This window comes from Geotrypetes seraphini, chromosome 9, assembly GCF_902459505.1.
Source record: "Geotrypetes seraphini chromosome 9, aGeoSer1.1, whole genome shotgun sequence".
NCBI classification, from domain to species: Eukaryota; Metazoa; Chordata; class Amphibia; order Gymnophiona; family Dermophiidae; genus Geotrypetes; species Geotrypetes seraphini.
This window is the reverse complement of record NC_047092.1, coordinates 33,303,860-33,322,554: the sequence shown is the minus strand read 5'-3', so window position 1 is coordinate 33,322,554 and position 18,695 is coordinate 33,303,860. Positions and strand designations below refer to the sequence as shown.

The 18,695-nt window shown below is 45.0% G+C and overlaps 1 protein-coding gene across 4 annotated transcripts in view; it reads right to left on the bottom strand.

Annotated features, from left to right (window-relative positions):
- The window catches only part of PRKAR2B (protein kinase cAMP-dependent type II regulatory subunit beta), a 93,456-nt gene that overhangs the window by 18,179 nt on the left and 56,582 nt on the right, over positions 1-18,695 (bottom strand). For all 4 annotated transcript variants that reach the window (XM_033959514.1, XM_033959515.1, XM_033959517.1 and 1 more), the window contains one exon: positions 9,925-10,078. In XM_033959514.1, the coding sequence (XP_033815405.1) occupies positions 9,925-10,078 (154 nt within the window). The remainder of the gene's footprint in view (positions 1-9,924; positions 10,079-18,695) is intronic.

Sequence of the window (18,695 nt, the reverse complement as noted above, 5' to 3'; positions counted from 1 at the left end):
TACGAGGAAAGGCTGAAAAATTTGCGGCTGTACTCACTCGAGGAACGTAGGGAGAGAGGAGACATGATCGAGACGTTTAAGTATATTACCGGCCGTATCGAGATGGAAGAAGAGATTCTCTTTCTCAAAGGACCCTCAGCCACAAGAGGGCATCTGCTCAAACTCAGGGGTGGTAAATTTCATGGCGACACCAAGAAATATTTCTTCACCGAGAGAGTGGTTGATCCTTGGAACGAGCTCCCGGTGCAAGTGATCGAGGCAAACAGCGTGCAAGAATTTAAGAGCAAATGGGATGCCCATGTGGGATCCCTTAGAGGGTTAAGCCAAGGGAACCTGTCACCAGGAGTGGGATCCCTAGACTTGGGGGTGGGTCAGTAGAGTGGGCAGACCTGATGGGCTATGGCCCTTATCTGCCGTCATCTTCTATGTTTCTATCTCCCTTGAGAAGCATACAGTGATATGGGGACTAAAACTATGCCAGGGTACACCTGGCAGGGCCTCCGCGTGTGCGGATCACCGGACTTGATGGACCCAGGGTCTGATCCGGAGATGGCAATTCTTATGTTCTTATGTTCATTGCAAGACCTCGCAGCGTCAAAGAGTGAAGAACCATCAGCTCAGTTTTGACGCGCGCACACAGTGCGTACTTGTATTGCAAGACCTCACAGCGCCTTCAGCTCAGTTGTGCTGACGTGCCGCGCGTGTACGTGCTCGTATTGCAAGACATCGCTTGTTTATCAAGTTAAAATTTAATAAAACATTTTGCTCGTCTTCCAAAACACTCACCCACCAAGGTTTACTGTACTTGGTTTCAAGTAGGAGTGATATTTTCATTTTGATAGTGTTTTCCTACTGGCTTGTGTCTTCAATAAGGTTTTCATTATTGACATAATTAAGCCATAATCAATGCATAATCAGTTCTGGAGACTGGCTCCATATCTTATGTTTGTAAACCGCTGTGATCTAAGTAATAGTATTGAAGGTATATAAAGATTGTATTGTATGTATGAAGCCTGTGTTAGGAATACACTATGGCCCTCTTTTACAAAGGTGCGCTAAGCGTTTTTAGTGTGCGTTTAGCATGCGCTAAATCAACACGTGCGGTAACAGCTAACACATCCATAGGATAACATGCATGCATTAGTGTCTAGCACGTGATTAGTGCGCACTGATATTTACCGCGCACTAAAAAGCATATCGCACCTTAGTAAAAGAGGGGGTATAAGTTATAGGTCTCAGATTTTTAAAAAAGGCTTTTCATTTTTGGCTTTCTTTCTTGGCATAAAAATTTAAAACATGTTTTCATTCTCAAGCTCTGGCAATATTTATTTATTTATTTTTTTTAAAATTTTTTATACCGTTTAAACCTAAACGGTTTGCATATCGTTACATAAATAATTCAATCAAACAAACATTAACGTATCAGCATCAGAAAATCACGTGAATTGTCCATCAAAAGAACAACTGCAAAGATCAGTTCCTAGAAAAATGCATTAACAAATAACTGCGTTTTTAATAGTTTTCTGAAATTACCCCCGTCATGACATTTTCGTAATTGACCAACAAGTGAATTCCACAATTTGACCCCCGCACAGCAAAAGGCCATTTTTCTGCTCTCAGCATATTTTAGATCAACATTTGTTTATAATAGCGTTGAGTTCTCAGAACGCAGAGACCTGGGATGGTAAATAATTTGACATCTTACTTTTAAACAATTCAGGTTTGGTTACGTACAAGAATTGATGGCAAATCATTATTGCTTTATATTGAGATCTAAAAACAACAGGCAGCCAGTGCAATTGTTGGAGATAGGGCGAGATAGGATCGTATTTAGAAGTCAATAAAATGCAAAATATTACAATAGCCAGATTGTATCACAAGGGGGAGCTGATAAGCTTTATTTCTAGAAGTACAGTAATTAAAATATGAAAACACTCCCAACACCTTCAGTCAAAAGTAACATGTTGATTCATTATAGATACGATTTTTGTTCTGAACAAAAAGGATTACCAGTCTCTATGGTGCCTCTGACTAAGGCATACTACAGGATTTAGGGCCCCTATTATCAAGCTGCGCTAGAGGTTTTAAGCGCAAGCCGGCGTGGTAAATGCTCTGACACTCATAGAATTCCAAAGAGCGTCAGAGCACTTACCTCGACTGCCCGCGCTAAAAAATCTCAAGGGGGGGGCAGTTGGTGCCTGACTGTGTATACTGTACTAAATGTCATGTAATCCATAGGAATATAATGGGCTGCATGTCATTTAGTGCATGCTAATTGGTTGCACACCTTAGTAAAAGGACCCTTTAAAATGTGTGTAAAAAATTTCTCTACAAAAAAACATACATGTATGGAAAACCACACACATAACATATGAAAAATGTGAAATCTTCATTTAAAACTAATCAAACCTTTATTGGGCTGTGAAATGAATGATGTCTTCAAATCTTTAAATGCTTATTTGGAAATCTGCACCGCCCCCCCCCCCGCCCCCTCTTTTTCTATCAAGCTGCGCTATATGGGGCTCATAATCGAAACAGAAAAACATCTTTAAAAAACAGCCTAAATCTGCACTTGGACAATCTAAAAGACAAGTCGTCCAAGTGCCGATAATCGAACCGGGTTTTAGATGTATTTAAAAACAACCTAGGCCTTCACAGTGCTGCTGAACGACCAGAGCTAAAAGGGGCGTGTCTGGAGGAGTGTCGAGGGCGGGATTTGGGTGGGACGTGGGCTGTCCTAGACTTAGGGCTCCTTTTACAAAGGCGCGCTAGTGGTTTTAGCATACACCTGGCACGTGCTAAAATGCCACGCACTAGCCGCTACCGCCTCCTCTTGAGCAGGCAATAGTTTTTTGGGTAGTGCGTGCAATAGCGCGCACTGATCTGGTGCGTGCGCTAAAAACACTAGCGCACCTTTGTAAAAGGAGCCCTTAGTCGTACTGCATGTATAACCGAAAGTTTTACACTGCCTAGACCAGGGGTGTCCAACCTTTTGGCTTCCCTGGGCCGCATTGGCCGAAAAAAATGTTTCTGGGGCGACACAAACGTGCAAACGCTGCAGCAATACAGAGGAGGGAGCCGGCAAGACAGTAAACACCCGGGGGCAGCAGAGGAAAACACTGCATCGTCCTCAACCGAGGCCGCACAAAATGCTTCACGGGGCCGCATACGACCCTCGCGCCACAGGTTGGACACCCCTGGCCTAGACAGAACCTGGACGTTGTGACTAAAACCAGGTCTAAGTCACAAGAAGGTATCCAAAGTGACCAGATAAGCACTGCAGACCCAAAGTACAGACCTTCACACACTGTCCCAGTGATCACTGACCCCCCCACCATAAAAACTGTAATAACAACTTTACATATCTGCCTCCAGAACATCAGCACCTGGCAGCCTGGCATAGGAAAGCCTAGTAGAGCTGCACGGAGGTGGCTTAAGTGGTCTTGGGGGTGGGTTAGTGAACCATGGAGAGGAGGACCCAGGCCCTTAAGCCATTCTAATCACTGCATTCATGGTGAAAAATGTGCACCCCCAAAAAACCCCTAATCCTTTTGTACTGCCATATAAGTGGCTCCTGAAGCCATAAGGGCTATTGGGGTGGTAGATAGATGGGTCTAGCAGATTCTGGGGGTGTTTGGGGGGGGTGCAAGAGGGCCTTCAAAAGCCATTTATATCGATGCACAAAATATGTGTAAGTGTCCAGCTTTGGCTCGTCAAATTGCCTCCTTTTTAAATGTAGCTTGTTTGCTTACCGCTGTGCGTCTTTCTATTATTATCTTAAATAATAAAATGCTCGCGCATGCGCACTTGCCTCGCGTGTTCCCTGATCCCTTTTCTGTCGGAATGTGGCAAGACAAGTGCGCATGCGCGCCCTTCCCTGCTCTCCACCTCACAATACGGCCCTACCGGCCAAAGCCGCAGCAAGGCAGTACGGAGCGGCGGCTGCCGGGAGGAGGCCGCGGCGGCTTGAGGCGAAATGCGGTGCAGAGCGGTGGCTGCCGGCCGCTAGCACCCCCTGCCCTCTCCGTTGCGACCCAAGAAAGATGTGGCAGTGCGAGGCCTGGACGTCACCGCCGCGCGATGCGATGCTGCGCGCTGCACAAAAAAGAAAACGCTGCATTTCGCCTGGGCAGACATGTTGGTGGTGGCGGCTGTGGAAGAGGGAATGGGAGCAGACACCAGCTCCCCACGACCCGACAGAGGCCCCACACACTCCCCCAACTCTGCTGACCCTTGCCCCTGCCTGTTCTACAGGGCACCCCTAGCAATCCTGGCCCACAATAGTCGGCCCAGACCCAAGGAAGAGGAGACACTGGAACACCAACAATGCAACAGGTACTCTGGATGGGGTGAAAAAGGTGGAAATAGGAAAGGTAAAAGGGGAAATGGGAATATTGGTAGGTAAAAAGAAGGGAGAAGGGCTACTGATGGACAGGGGGAGCAGGGAAGGGGTACTGCTGGACAGAGGGGAGGTAAAAGGAAGGGAGAAGGGCTACTGCTGGACAGGGGGGAGAGACAGAAAGAAAAGACAGAAAGAAAGGGGGGCAGGGAGAAAGAAAGAAAGACACACATACAGAAAGAGAGAAATAAATGCCTAAGTCTACACATCTATTCTAGCACCCGTTAATGTAATGGGCTAAAAAACTAGTTCAAGAATAAAGACCAAACAACAGCACAGGTTTCATTTTTTCTTATCCTTTTAATGCAGTGTCTCTAGTATGCCCTGATGGGACCCGTTTCGCCCAGAAGGGCCCTTTCAAGGGTTCATAAAGGAGCTCTTTTTCAGCGTCCTTCCTCTGCAGAGTAACTCTAGCCCCAAATGAGGAAGGACGCTGAAAAAGAGCTCCTTTATGAACCCTGGAAAAAGCCCTCTTGGAGAAAAGCTAGCAGACTGCAATACTGAGAATCAGCATTTTAAGAAGGCAAACCCCCTCTTTTACTAAGCTGCGCTATGCTTTTTAGCACGCAATAAATATCATGCGCTAAACACTAATGCGTGCATGTTATCCTATGGACGCGTTAGCGGTTAGCGCATGTGTTGATTTATCACGCACGCTAAAATGATTAGCGCACCTTTGTAAAAGGAGCCCAAAGTATCTCATTGAATGGTATATTCAAGGTTCCCTCTTTTCTGCCACAGACCAATACGAGGTTTGAGATTCTGTGACGCCTTGCCTGAGATTCTGCAACTATTCACAATTCACCTTTATTTGAAATGCTGCAAATAATTAAAAAATATATATATATACAGTGGTACCTTGGTTTACGAGCATAATTCGTTCCAGAAGCATGCTCTTAAACCAAAACACTCGTATATCAAAGCAACTTTTCCCATAAGAATTAGTGTAAACTTGAACAATTCGTTCCACATCCCCAAAAACTTAATTACCATTAGAAACGCCTCCACCGCTGCCTCTGCCATAGACCCATCTACGCGGCTCCTCCAATTCTCCTCCTCTGCTGCTGTTCGCTGCCTCTCACTGCGGGTGGTGCTGGCTAAGCAAACGCCGCTGCCACAGAGCCTGACTGGACACTGTTGGCTCTGCTGCTCCCGGATGCTGCCCCCCCCCCCCCGGATGCCACTACCCCTTCTGCTGGGACTCTCAGGTGCTGGCTCACTCCTGCCGGACGCACCCCGACTCCCATGCCCCACCCGAAGCCACTGGTGCTGCTATCGCCTCTTCCCCCCACCTCCCCGACTGGCCCTGTCCTTACCCCTGCACCGCCGGTGATAGAAAGTGCCTGCCGCCGATCTGCTGCTGAGCCTTGAGCATCTGCGCATGCTCAGGCCTTCTGGATCTCACCCTCTCCGAGATTCTCATGAGATCTCGAGTCTCATGAGAATCTCGGTGAGGATGAGATCAAGAAGGCCTAGAGCATACGCAGATGCTCAAGGCAAAGCAGCAGACTGGCGGCAGGCCCTTTCTAACTCCGGTGGCACACGGGTAAGGACAGGGCCGGTCGGCAGATGGGGAGATGATCATGAAGGTAGGGAGCAGCGCCGGTGGCCTCGGGGGGAGCAATACTGTTGGTTCCCGCAGTCGGGTCGGGTGGGGGCTCGCAAATCGAGTCAATGCTCGGTTTACGAGTCAAAAGTTTGCTGAGTGTTTTGCTCGTCTTGCAAAACACTCGCAAACCGGGTTACTCGTAAACCAAGGTTTGACTGTATACCTCAAGAGTTTACAAAAACAAACAAGGAAAGGAGGGGCAAAAGGGAAGACACAAAAGGTCACCTAGGTCAGTGGTATTCAACCCAGTCCTCAGGGACCACCTGGACAGTCGGGTTTTCAGGATATCCACAATGAATATGAATGACAGAGACTTTGAAAACCCGACTGGCCAGGTGGTCCCTGAGGACTGGGTTGAATACCACTGACCTAGATTACAACTAAACATAATTAAATATTTATTTTAAAAAAAAATGGAAATAATAAACTGAGAAAGGTTAAAACAACAAAATGAAAAATAATTAACATTAATTGCAATTAAGGGGCCCTTTTACTAACTCCCTCTTTTACTAAGGTGCGCTAATCGATTAGCACGCGCTAAACGCTAACATGTCCATAGACTAACATGCACGCGCTAGCGTTTAGCGTGCACTAAATCAATTAGCGAGCTAATCGGTTAGCACCCCTTAGTAAAAGAGGGCCTAAGGTGCACTAAGTAATAAAGGAATGCCACAGGATGTGCTACATGTCCTTTGGTAGTTTTGTGCGTTTAATCAAGATTACGGATTTTAATGTAAAAAATGCAGCCTTAAAAAAAAAAATTACACACACCCCCTTTTGCAAAACCGTGCAAGAAGTTTTTCGCGCCAGCCAGCGCGATGAATGTTCTGCGCTGCTCAGAAGGTGATAAGAGTTCCTATGAGCATCGGAGCAGCGCAGAGCATTCAGCACGTGGCTGGCGCGAAAAACCTCTTGTATAGTTTTGTAAAAAAGCAATGAAAAGATAAGAAATACAACATGCAAAAGGAAAAATGACAAATTAAAGCATCTAAAACGGCATGCAGACTAGCTATAAATAGGCTTACAGTTTCACAGCCTACTTCAGAAAAGAAAGCCTAAATCAAATAGGCAGTTTGGAGTAGAGAGTTGCGCGGGGACAGAAATCCCACCCATCCCCACCCGTCCCCACCCGTCCCCGTGAGAATCCCACCCGTCCCCGTGAGGAATCCCTCCGTCCCCACCCGTCCCCGCGAGGATTCCCCTCCGTCCCCACCCGTCCCCGCGAGGAATCCCCTCCGTCCCCGCCCGTCCATATAAACTTCAGAAATTGTTATTTCATTTAATTATGCTACTGAATTAAAGGCTCTGGTAGAAACCCATTTACAAATAAGCAAAAAGACTTTATTAATTTGAAAATATTAATTGGGAAGAATACATACTTTGCAAATGGGTTTCTACCAGAGCCTCTAATGTTTATAAATTTTTATCAACACAACTAATATACTACTTTATCCTGAAGCAAAATAAAAAAATAAAATATAATTATTTTCCTACCTTTGTTGCCTAGTTTCTGCTTTCCTCATGTTCTCATTCAATTCCTTCCATCCACTGTCTCTCTTCCTTCTGCATCTTCCATTTGCTCTGTTACTGTGCCTCTCCCTTTCTTCCCCCTTCCAAATTGGTCTGGCACCCATCTTCTTCTCTCCGCTCCCCCATAGTCTGGCATCTGTCTTCTTCCCTGCCAGTGTCTTCTCCCTACTCTCTCTTCCCCATTTCCTTTCAGCGTCCTTCTCCCCGCCATCTTCCCCATGTCCTGTCAGCGTCCTTCTCCCCCCTCTGTCTTCCACATGTGCTTTCAGTGTCCTTCTCCCCCCTCTGCTTCCCCATGTCCTTTCAGCGTCCTTCTCCCTCTCTGTCTTCCCCATGGCCTTTCAGCATCCTTCTCCACCCCACCCCCCGTCTTCCCCATGTCCTTTCAGCGTCCTTCTCCACCCCTTTGTCTTCCCCATGTGCTTTCAGCATCCTTCTCCACCCCTTTGTCTTCCCCATGTGCTTTCAGCATCCTTCTCCCCCCTCTGTCTTCCACAAGTGCTTTCAGAGTCCTTCCCATGGCCTTTCAGCGTCCTTCTCCACCCCTTTGTATTCCCCATGTGCTTTCAGCGTCCTTCTCCCTCCTCTGTCTTCAAGTGCTTTCAGAGTCCTTCCCCCCCTCCTCCCGTCTTCCCCATGGCCTTTCAGCGTCCTTCTCCCCACTCCTTCTCTACCGTCCCGGTTGCAGCACAGCCGGCCAGGTCCCCTTACTTTTGTGGCACTTCCCCGACCGACTGACAACAGCCCCGGTCCGACAAACCTCCCTGCCCTTAACTGCGAATCTAAATTACCTTATTACAGCTGCTGTAAGAAGATAATTTAGATTCGCGGCTACAGGGCAGGGAGGATTGTCGGACCGGGGCTGTTGTCGGTCGGTCGGGGAAGTGCCACAAAAGTAAGGGGACCTGGCCGGCTGTGCTGCAACCGGGGCGGGGTGTGGCGGGGCGGACCGCCCCCTCCCTTGGTAGCCACTCGAACCGCGAGGCTACTTTCCTCCTTACCTGCACTGCCTGCAGCACAGAGCCAAACGGAAGTCTTCCCGACGTCAGCGCTGACGTCGGAGGGAGGGAGGGCTTTGTTTAAGCCCTCCCTCCCCTCCGACGTCAGCGCTGACGTCGGGAAGACTTCCGTTCGGCTCTGTGCTGCAAGCAGAGAAGGTAGGGAGAAGAGCCGCGCGACTGAGTACATCCAGCTTTGTTTAAGCCCTCCCTCCCCTCCGACGTCAGCGCTGACGTCGGGAAGACTTCCGTTCGGCTCTGTGCTGCAAGCAGAGAAGGTAGGGAGAAGAGCCGCGCGACTGAGTACATCCAGCCCCGCAGGAACCCCGCGACCCTCGGAGGCATCCCCACGGGATCCCCGCGACCCTAGGGGGCGTCCCCACGGGATCCCCGCGACCCTAGGGGGCGTCCCCACGGGATCCCCGTGACCCAAAGGGGGAACCCGCGGGATGCCCGCGGGTCCCGCGGGATTCCCGTCGTCCCCGTTCCCGTGCAGCTCTCTAGTTTGGAGAGATATTCATATGTATTAAGGACATTTAAGTAAAATAGTTGTTATCTACAGTGGGTCTTTGCTAGTTTGTGTTGGATTTTCTACCATTGTCCTCAATTTTAGACGCAAGTAGATGCCACAAGATTAAACAGCTCTCGCACCGATTGACCTAATAAGTTCAGATGCATTTTAGTAACCCAACTTGTTTGCTTATTTGATGTTGAATTTTGTCTAGTATTGTAATAGAGAATAATAAATTAGAGCTATCTTCGTCAAAGATTGGAGAGAGTCCATTTGCTTTGGACGATGTTACTTACCAAACCCCAATCACAATTAACACATTCACTTGAATATTGCAGTTAGGAAATCAAAAACTAAAGCATAAGCTAGATGAAACCCAAACCAGCAGGAAAAAGCCTCAGACAGGGGCCCTCCCACCGCCACAAAAGTGACTCAGGCAAGGAACCTCATAGGCCTAAAAAACCTCCCGTGGGCATCTCAAAGCTCTTTGCAGTGATATTGGATTTTTCACATCTGAGGGTTTTTTGTTTTTTTTTAATTCTTTATTCATTTTCAAAATTACATTAAGTGTTAAATATATTCATTCACATTAACAATAAATACATCACTTACAAACAATCATTGATACATTTCATAAATTCTTATCCCTTCCCCTTTTCCATCCCTCCCACCCATATATTCCATTATCATATAAAACATATAATAATAAAATTCCCCCCTCCCTACACCTTAAGTTGATAAATATAAGGGAAACAATTTCAAATTAATCTTTACAATACTTTGTTAATGGTTTCCACACATCCTGAAACTTCTTAAAATATCCCCGTTGTAATGCAATAAACCTCTCCATTCCATCTGAGTTTTTTGTACTACTTACCAATCCCCATACAGCACCAGGAGAGGTAGCAATTATAGTAGCTGCTCTTGATGTGTTGTACATCAAAGCCAGCTCACCAAAGCTTCCACGGTTATCATAAGAACCAACACACTTTCCAGCACCATCACATTTGACATAAATGTCATAGGTTCCCCTGTGAATAAAATACAGTTTGAGATGCAACCTACAGTAATGGCAAAAGTGAGAAAGCTCCGACTTGAGACCAGCATGAATTAAAGCCAAAATTTTAAAACATGGGTCTTGCTCTGTTGTACTAAAGCAGAGACAATGAAAACTTAAGCCTCTGGGGGAGGGGGGATAACTCTGAATTTCATGGAGTTTTCCTACACCAAACGGAACATCTGAGAACTCATAAGTGGGAGAATATTTGCACCTTCTTCACCTCTTTGGTCGAGCAACATAAAAAGGTGAGAAGCCCATTATCTTTACAAAAGAGGAAAGGTATGAAGGGCAGTTGCTCGTATGAAGATAAACAGAGAAGATGAGAAAGGAAGGCATGACGAAGGATCCTATTCATTTATTTAAAATATTCATGTTGCTTTTCAAAAATATCAAAGTGTCTTGCAAAACTAAAGAGAAGAAATAAACATGTACTTTGATGTTCACAGTCTACACCAGGGGTGTCAAAGTCCCTCCTCGAGGGCCGCAATCCAGTCGGGTTTTCAGGATTTCCCCAATGAATATGCATGAGATCTATTAGCATACAATGAGAGCAGTGCATGCAAATAGATCTCATGCATATTCATTGGGAAAATGCTGAAAACCCAACTGGATTGCGGCCCTCTAGGAGGGACTTTGACCCCCCTGGTCTACACAAAGGCCTTAATAGCTTCTTTCATGCAGGTATGCTATAATGAAGAGGCAGGGATGGGAGGATGTTTTGACATTGTTTCAGATCATTCATTGAACCATATCCATGTCATTTTCTTGGTTGGGCTGAGAACCTTTCAGCATTCCCTTGTATTTTGTACCTGGGGTGATAGAAAATTAACCCCCTCATTTACAAAACTGCACTAGCGTTGTTAGCGCCAGCCACGCTAAATCTGTACTCTGTTTAGTCATTCAATCTGTAACTTTGTTTATTCACTCAATCTGTAACATTTCTAATCATTGTAAACCGCATAGAACTTCATGATCCTGCGGTATATAAACTGTTATTATTATTATTATTATTAACAGCTCCGACGCTCTTAGGAATTCTATGAGCATCGGAGCTGTTACCAACCATGTCCGGTGCTAAAAATGCTAGTGCGGTTTTGTAAAGGGGGAAGGGGGCAAGTGGCTTGCCCAGAGTCACATGGAGCAGTGCTGGAATTGATCCCACAACCTCAGGGTGCTGAGGCACTCCTCACCTCCTTACTGCTAATGATTGCTTTTATGTTTACATCACGCCAAGGGAAAGCTTCCTTCTAGCGTTCATAGGATTTAATGTGTATAGGCAAATAATCATGCTGTAGTTTTAATCAGACCTATGATATCCGGCACAATTGGAAATATTTCTATATATTTCATGCCACATTTTCTTGGTCTATGACTACATTTCTCGATATCTGATCAACTTTTGGTCTACACAGCATTAGCAACTAGGAAAGTTGGAGGACTGGGGAAAAAGACTGGTTTATTTGCTATCCCGCTTCCCCTGATTTGACAGACACATTTTCTCACCTCAATGAGCTGAACATCACACTGCAAGATCAATAGAAGTTGGGTTTTTTTTTTTCTCTCAGCCACAGATAGACTAAATAATTGTGAGTCTTTACTAACTCACTGCCATGAAACAGTAGCACAAAACTCAACAGAAATGACAAAAGGCAGATTTTGCTGGCAGCACTTTAGTTAATATTAACACTGACCAATTGAAATGTTCAAGAAAAAATCTGGGTCCTTTTAAACTCAGACAGAAATGAAGCTAAGATCCTTCCAGTTCCTCCACAATGGAAAGTGGAATTTTCTAATCATGGTTCCATAACAATTCATCAAACTAAGGAGCACCTGTATTTTGAAAATAAGACATACTGTATCCTGGATGATGTAGAGAAGTAAATATTTAACAATCTCAGACATTTTCAACAATATACTACTTCTGCAAGTGTCTAAGGGTGCTAGCTCACCCCGGTCTATTTGAATTATATTATATGCATGGAAGAGTAGTCCTGGTTTCCCTGGGAAAAGCAGAAATACAAATCCAGGCATGCGATGCGGCAAAACCCAAGCTTGGATCAGCCTTTCCAAGTTGTCCTGAGATTGGTGGAGCAAAAGCTGATAGTAATTCTTTCAGCATTTCTAGCCCACACCAAAGGACCTTGCACATTAAGGAAGGTCATATATGTCATCAAAAATATATAGTGAAGACCTAGGCACTCACTTCACCTTTTTTTTTGAATGAAGAATATTATCATAAATCAGTCCGTACCTGCAAGACGTTGCCTCACAAGTTTGCCCAACTTCATTCAATGATCATCGATTTATTTAAATTTTTTATGGGTCCTCAGAGGGCCACCACGCACTCAAATACATCTCATAGTGCGGGGCTTTATGCACCCTTTCGTCACTGGACCTATGTTTTGTATTTATCATACATAATGTTTAAATTACTTAATTTATTTAAGTATAAATATGCTAAAAGTACTTAGCTTTTGTATGACGCTAGTCGGGAGGGTAGAAACATCAGTTATCCAACATGTTTCGCCCATGTATCTCACCGGGCTTTATCAAGGCTCCCTCTCCCATTCACAGCCACATTCTCCCACCAATGCGTCGAGACGAAAAACCTGGAGAATTGGTGGGAGAATGTGGCTGTGAATGGGAGAGGGAGCCTTGATAAAGCCCGGTGAGATACATGGGCGAAACATGTTGGATAACTGATGTTTCTACCCTCCCGACTAGCATCATACAAAAGCTAAGTACTTTTAGCATATTTATACTTAAATAAATTAAATAATTTAAACATTATGTATGATAAATACAAAACATAGGTCCAGTGACGAAAGGGTGCATAAAGCCCCGCACTATGAGATGTATTTGAGTGCGTGGTGGCCCTCTGAGGACCCATAAAAAATTTAAATAAATCGATGATCATTGAATGAAGTTGGGCAAACTTGTGAGGTAACGTCTTGCAGGTACGGACTGATCAAAAATATATAGTACATAAGAGGGTTAACCATGTCTGTCTGTCTGTCAGGAGCAAAATAATTTTCTAAAAACTTAATGGAATGAGACTGAATTTGGTGTGGAGGAAAACCCAGAGAAAAGACACATCTAGTGTGAAAATCAGCCAAATTTTATATACTGTTCTCCCAGGGGGAATTTAGAATGATTTACATGAATTTATTCAGGTACGCAAGCATATTTCCGTCTGTCCCAGTGGGCTCACAATCTATCTAATGTATGTGGGGCGATGGGGGGGATTAAGCGACTTGCGTAGTGTCACAAGAAGCAGCATAGATTTGAACCTACAACCTCAGGGAATTAGGGAATCATTCTGCGATGACAGAGAATTGCCCGGACTGCGCCTTTTAATATTAAAGAGCACATTTTACTACCATTTTAATATTAATGATCTCATTGTACTACATTTGCATGGCAGAGTCAGAGACTGCTAGAGAGCTCAGAAAAGTCCACGGTGAGCCGTTCTGATAATAACCAGCCGGTAAAATACTGCTTCGCTAAACCAGCATTAAAGGCACGGTAAGTTTTGAGAATATCCTGCCTAGTATTTATTAATTTTTTTTATATCCTAAGTGGTTTTACATTCAGGTACTTTATCATATTTCCCTATCTGCCCCGGTGGGCTCAAACTCTCTCTAGTGTACCTGGGGCAATGTGGGGATTAAGTGACTTGCCCAGGGTCACAAGGAGCAGCGAGGGATTTGAACCCACCACCTCAGGGTGCTGAGGCTGTAGCACTAACCACTGTGCCACACACTCCTACATTAACCAAAATGTGTGGTTTCTACTTGTTGCTATGTCTCATAAAGAAGCATGGCAATATCCATAGCCTTGCTATAGCGGCACCCTGTGGTTTTTTGACAGTAATATCTAATGGTTAGATATGTTATCACATTTAGGCCCCCTTTTACTAAGGTGCGGTAGCTGATTTACTGCTTGCTACATGCTAATGTGCGACGACGCGTCCATAGGATATAATGGACGCGTTCGAACGCTTTAGCGTTCAGTAAGCACTAATTTTTAGCGCGTGCTAAAATGGCTAGCGCATCTTAGTACAAGAGAAGGTTAGTTTCATTTTGTTATTATTTCCACCCCTCACCTCTCCAGGTAAGAGAGCAACACAGACAAGAAGATACATGAACATACTTATTGATTCAATTTTCTATACTGTTCTCCCAGGGGAGCTCAGAATGGTTTACATGAATTTATTCAGGTACTCAAGCATTATTTTTCCCTCTCTGTCTCGGTGGGCTCACAATCTGTCTAATGTACCTGGGGCAATGGGGGGATTAAGTGACTTGCCCCGGGTCACAAGGAGCAGTGTGGGTTTGAACTCACAACCTCAGGGTGCTGAGGCTGTAGCTTTAACCACTGCACCACTCTAGAAATCAAAATGTAGTAAAAGTGAGCCAAGTAAAGGACAATGAAGCCATTGTGACATCACTGATGAGATTGGCTCTTAGGCATTGGTGGAATGAGGCATTATGACATCACAATACCTGGTTATCAGAGGCTGAAATTTTACACACTATTTATTTATTCAATTTTCTATACTGGTCTCCCAGGGGAGCTCAGAATGGTTTACAGTAATTTATTTGGGTACTCAAGCATTTTTCCCTGTCCTGGTGAATTCACAGTCTAATGTACCTGGGGCAATGGGGGATTAAGTGACTTGCCCAGGGTCACAAGGAGCAGTGTGGGTTTGAACTCACAACCTCTGGGTGCTGAGGCTGTAGCTTTAACCACTGCGCCACACTCTCCCCCCATATGAGGGCATGCACAAGCATCCATACACACACGCAGAGGGACTGGAAAGAATTTGATGAACTATGCTCCACATGCTTTTCCCGCTTGTTTAAAAATGTTTTTACTACTCCAGGAAATGGGTATTTTACCATAAATCTCAGTTCATCTAGGTGTACATGGAGCTGAAAAGATTGTATAGAATGGAATAAACAGTAACATGAGTTCCCAGGAAAGTAGGAAAAACATGTACTATTTCTTTGTGAAAATGTCTACGGTAATGTAAGACACTGAACAGACCTGTCAGCACATCCTGATATACGGATGGCTTCTGTTGTTCTGGCAGCTGTCCTCGCTTTCAATGGCTTAAGTCCAAACAGGAAACCTGATTGATTTAAGCACTTCAATATTTTCTGAATATCTGCTTTTCCATTTGCCCCCAGATGAGTGAAAAAAGGCCTGGGAGAAACTTCTACATACAAATAGAACAGAGCTTCAGATTTCACAGTGGTTTAATCAATAATGAAATCCCACTTCTTGGCTTTTTTCTGTATTCCCTTGATTCCCTCTTGCATACAAATCAGACAGATTTCAATTTTAATGCAGGGAATTTCATACTGAATATTATAATATATATGAATTTGATACAGTACAATTAATTTATAAAAAACCTTTCCGTATGGACCCAAAATGGTAAGAAGTCCTTTAGCAAACAGTCATTATGCCCCTTTTTAAAAAATATATATATAACAGCAGAGGATATTCATTCAGCCAGTCATGTCACCATGGTATCAGTTCAATATTCATTTTTAAAGATGAAACAATCAAGGAGTTGTGTGAACATTTCATGAAACCTAGTTTCCATCTTTGAATCAGAGATAAGGGTACGCGATACACCGTCAATAGCGCACAGGACATTGGCATGCTGACAATTTCGAACCGTCAAATGCGCACCCGGAGGGGAAGTGTCGAGGCAGAAATTTAAGTATGGGGGGGGGGGTTTGCGGGAAAGATCACATCGGCATTGAACACCCCCCTCTAAGCCACAGCACAAGTGTTGGGGGTTCCCCCCACAACCCCCCTCAGAGCGCAAAATGCCTTTTAAGTTTAGATCGCGTGCGAGTTGAAAGTTTATTAGGGGGGGTTCCCCCCCACCCCCTACCTCAACCAAAGCGTGAGTGTAGTGGGGGGTTCCCCCCCCCTCACATACACTCACCCGAGACTGCAAAAAAAAAAAAAAAAAAGGAATAGGGCGGCGCGTACTTTTCCTGCACGCAAATGTCGGGGCGTAAACGTCGGCACGCCAATGTCCGGCGTGCTTTTGACGGGTCACCGGGTTCACTGGACACAGGGCTGACGCAGCCACTAGGCAGTTGTTTTTGGCCAGCAAAGTATGGGGTGATAAAGAGAAGATACAGGCAAAACAAAACAATAGATTTTGAGAACCACACAGGCTGAAATTCACACATACTTAACTTCTAGGCGTCGGACATTTCATCACACGCTAACCTCCGCGGCAACCTAAATTCCTAACGCCTCGTCAATGGAGGCGTTAGGTATTCGCGCGGCAGGCGGTTTAACGCGCGGTATTCTGTGCGTTAAACCGCTACTGCGCCTTTGTAAAAGGACCCCTTAGAGAAAGCTATTCAAAAGTGGATAGAGATTAAGGACTCCTTTTATCAAACTGCAGTAGAGCTTTCTACTGCAGGCCAGCGAGGTAAACGCTCTGATGCTCATGGAAATTGAATGAGCGTCAGTGCATTTACTTTGCTGGCCCATGGTAAAAAGCTCTACCACGGTTTGATAAAAGGGGCCCTTAGAAACTTAGGACTTGGGTGATCATCTTAGGATAGTGTTGTGCAATCAGGCAAAATGCAGTTTGAGATTCAATATTTTATTTATTAAATTTATAGCATGTTATATCTAGAATGTACACAATAAAAATACATAATACATCAAAGTCAAACTAAAATACAATAAAATGAAAGAAAAATACTCAAAATAAAATCTAAGGGCTCCTTTTACTAAGCCGTGTTAGGGCATTAACGCACGGAATATCGCACGCTAAATTGCCGCGCATGCTAGACACTAACGCCAGCGGTTTGTGTTTGGTGCACATTACCTATGCACTAAAAAAATAGAACATTTTTTTACTGCTGGGGGCATGTTTGGGGGTGGAGAGTCCACATGCCCTGTGCTAATCAGTTAGTGCAGCTGCATCACCGTGCACTAACCAATTAGTGTGTGGTTAGCGCGGGAGCCCTCACCGCCTACTAAAGGGCTCACATGGTAATAGCTATGTGCTAATTGGGAAATCAGTGCATGGACATTAATGGGGGAAATAGGAAATACAGCCATTTTACAACCACGCAAAAAGTGGCCTTAGCTCGCAGGAAAGCCCTACGCTACTGATACCACATACCACGTTTTAGTAAAAGGGCCCCATAGAATGTGCAGTGGTACCTTGGTTTACGAGCATAATCCGTTCCAGGATCATGCTCATAATCCAAAACGCTCGTTTATCAAAGCAAAATGCCCCATAGGCCTTAATGCAAACTCAGAAGATTCGTTCCACAACCAAAGTTTGCAATGGTGGCCCAGGGCTGAGTACCTGCCTGCCGGTGCTGCAGCGCTTCCAAAGTGGTGGCTTCCTTCCCTCGGGGTCCCCGTGCGGCTGCCCTCCTGCTTCGGCCGATGCCCTCCTGAACGAGATTGCACGCGGCCTCACCTCTCCTCTCCTCTGTCAGCCGCTGCCCCGACAACACGCTCACCGCGTACAGGCACGCAGGGAAGGAAGCCACCACTTTGAAAGCGCTGCAGTACCCGCAGGCAGGTACTCACCCCTGGGCCACCTTTGCTGAGTGCTCGTTTATCGGGGCAGTGCTCGGTTTACGAGACAAAAGTTTGCTGAGTGTTTTGCTCGTCTTGCAAAACACTCGTAAACAGTGCACTCGTAAACCGAGGTACTACTGTATATGTATCCAGTATGGGCATGAAAAGCTAAAGGGATTAAAACTAAAGATTATGGGGTCTTTTTACTAAGGCGCGCTAACCAATTTAGTGCGCTGATTTTGCACGTGCTATGTCCTATCATGTCATGATCTAAAAAGTACTGTCAAGCTCTGCATTACTATACTGTATACTCTGTTATGTCTTATTATACAGTACGTAAACTTGTAACTCGTTCTGAGCTACGAAGCTAGTAAAAGGTATCGAGAATTTGAGCTACACAGAACGCCTCGGAAAACTGGGATTGTTCACCCTCGAGAAGAGAAGACTGCGAGGAGACATGATAGAGACTTTTAAAATACTAAAAGGATTTGACAAAATAGAGCAAGAAACATCGTTATTCACATTGTCAAATGTGACTCGGACAAGAGGTCATGGACTGAAACTGAGGGGCACCAGGCCCAGGACAAATATTAGGAAGTTCTGTTTCGCACAACGAGTGGTGGACGCTTGGAACGCTCTCCCTGAGGAGGTCGTGATGGAGACCAGCATTCTGGGTTTCAAGAGCAAGTTGGATGCACACCTTCTTGCAAATCACATTGGGGGATACGAGTAAACAAGGTTTCTCATCAGGGAACACCTGGCTTGGCCTCCGCGGGTGTGGGTCGCCGGACTGGATGGACCTAGAGTCTGATCCGGCGAAGCCATTTCTTATGTTCTTATGTTATGTTCTTCTGATATAAATCCAAATAAACAAATCTCACACGTAAACGCTCTCCCTGGGATTCTATATAAGGTGACCCCAATATGTTTAAGAATGATTTTTTTAAAACTGCATTACTTTACATGGATAACTTCCCTATTTAAAATACTGTAGTACAAATGTGGTG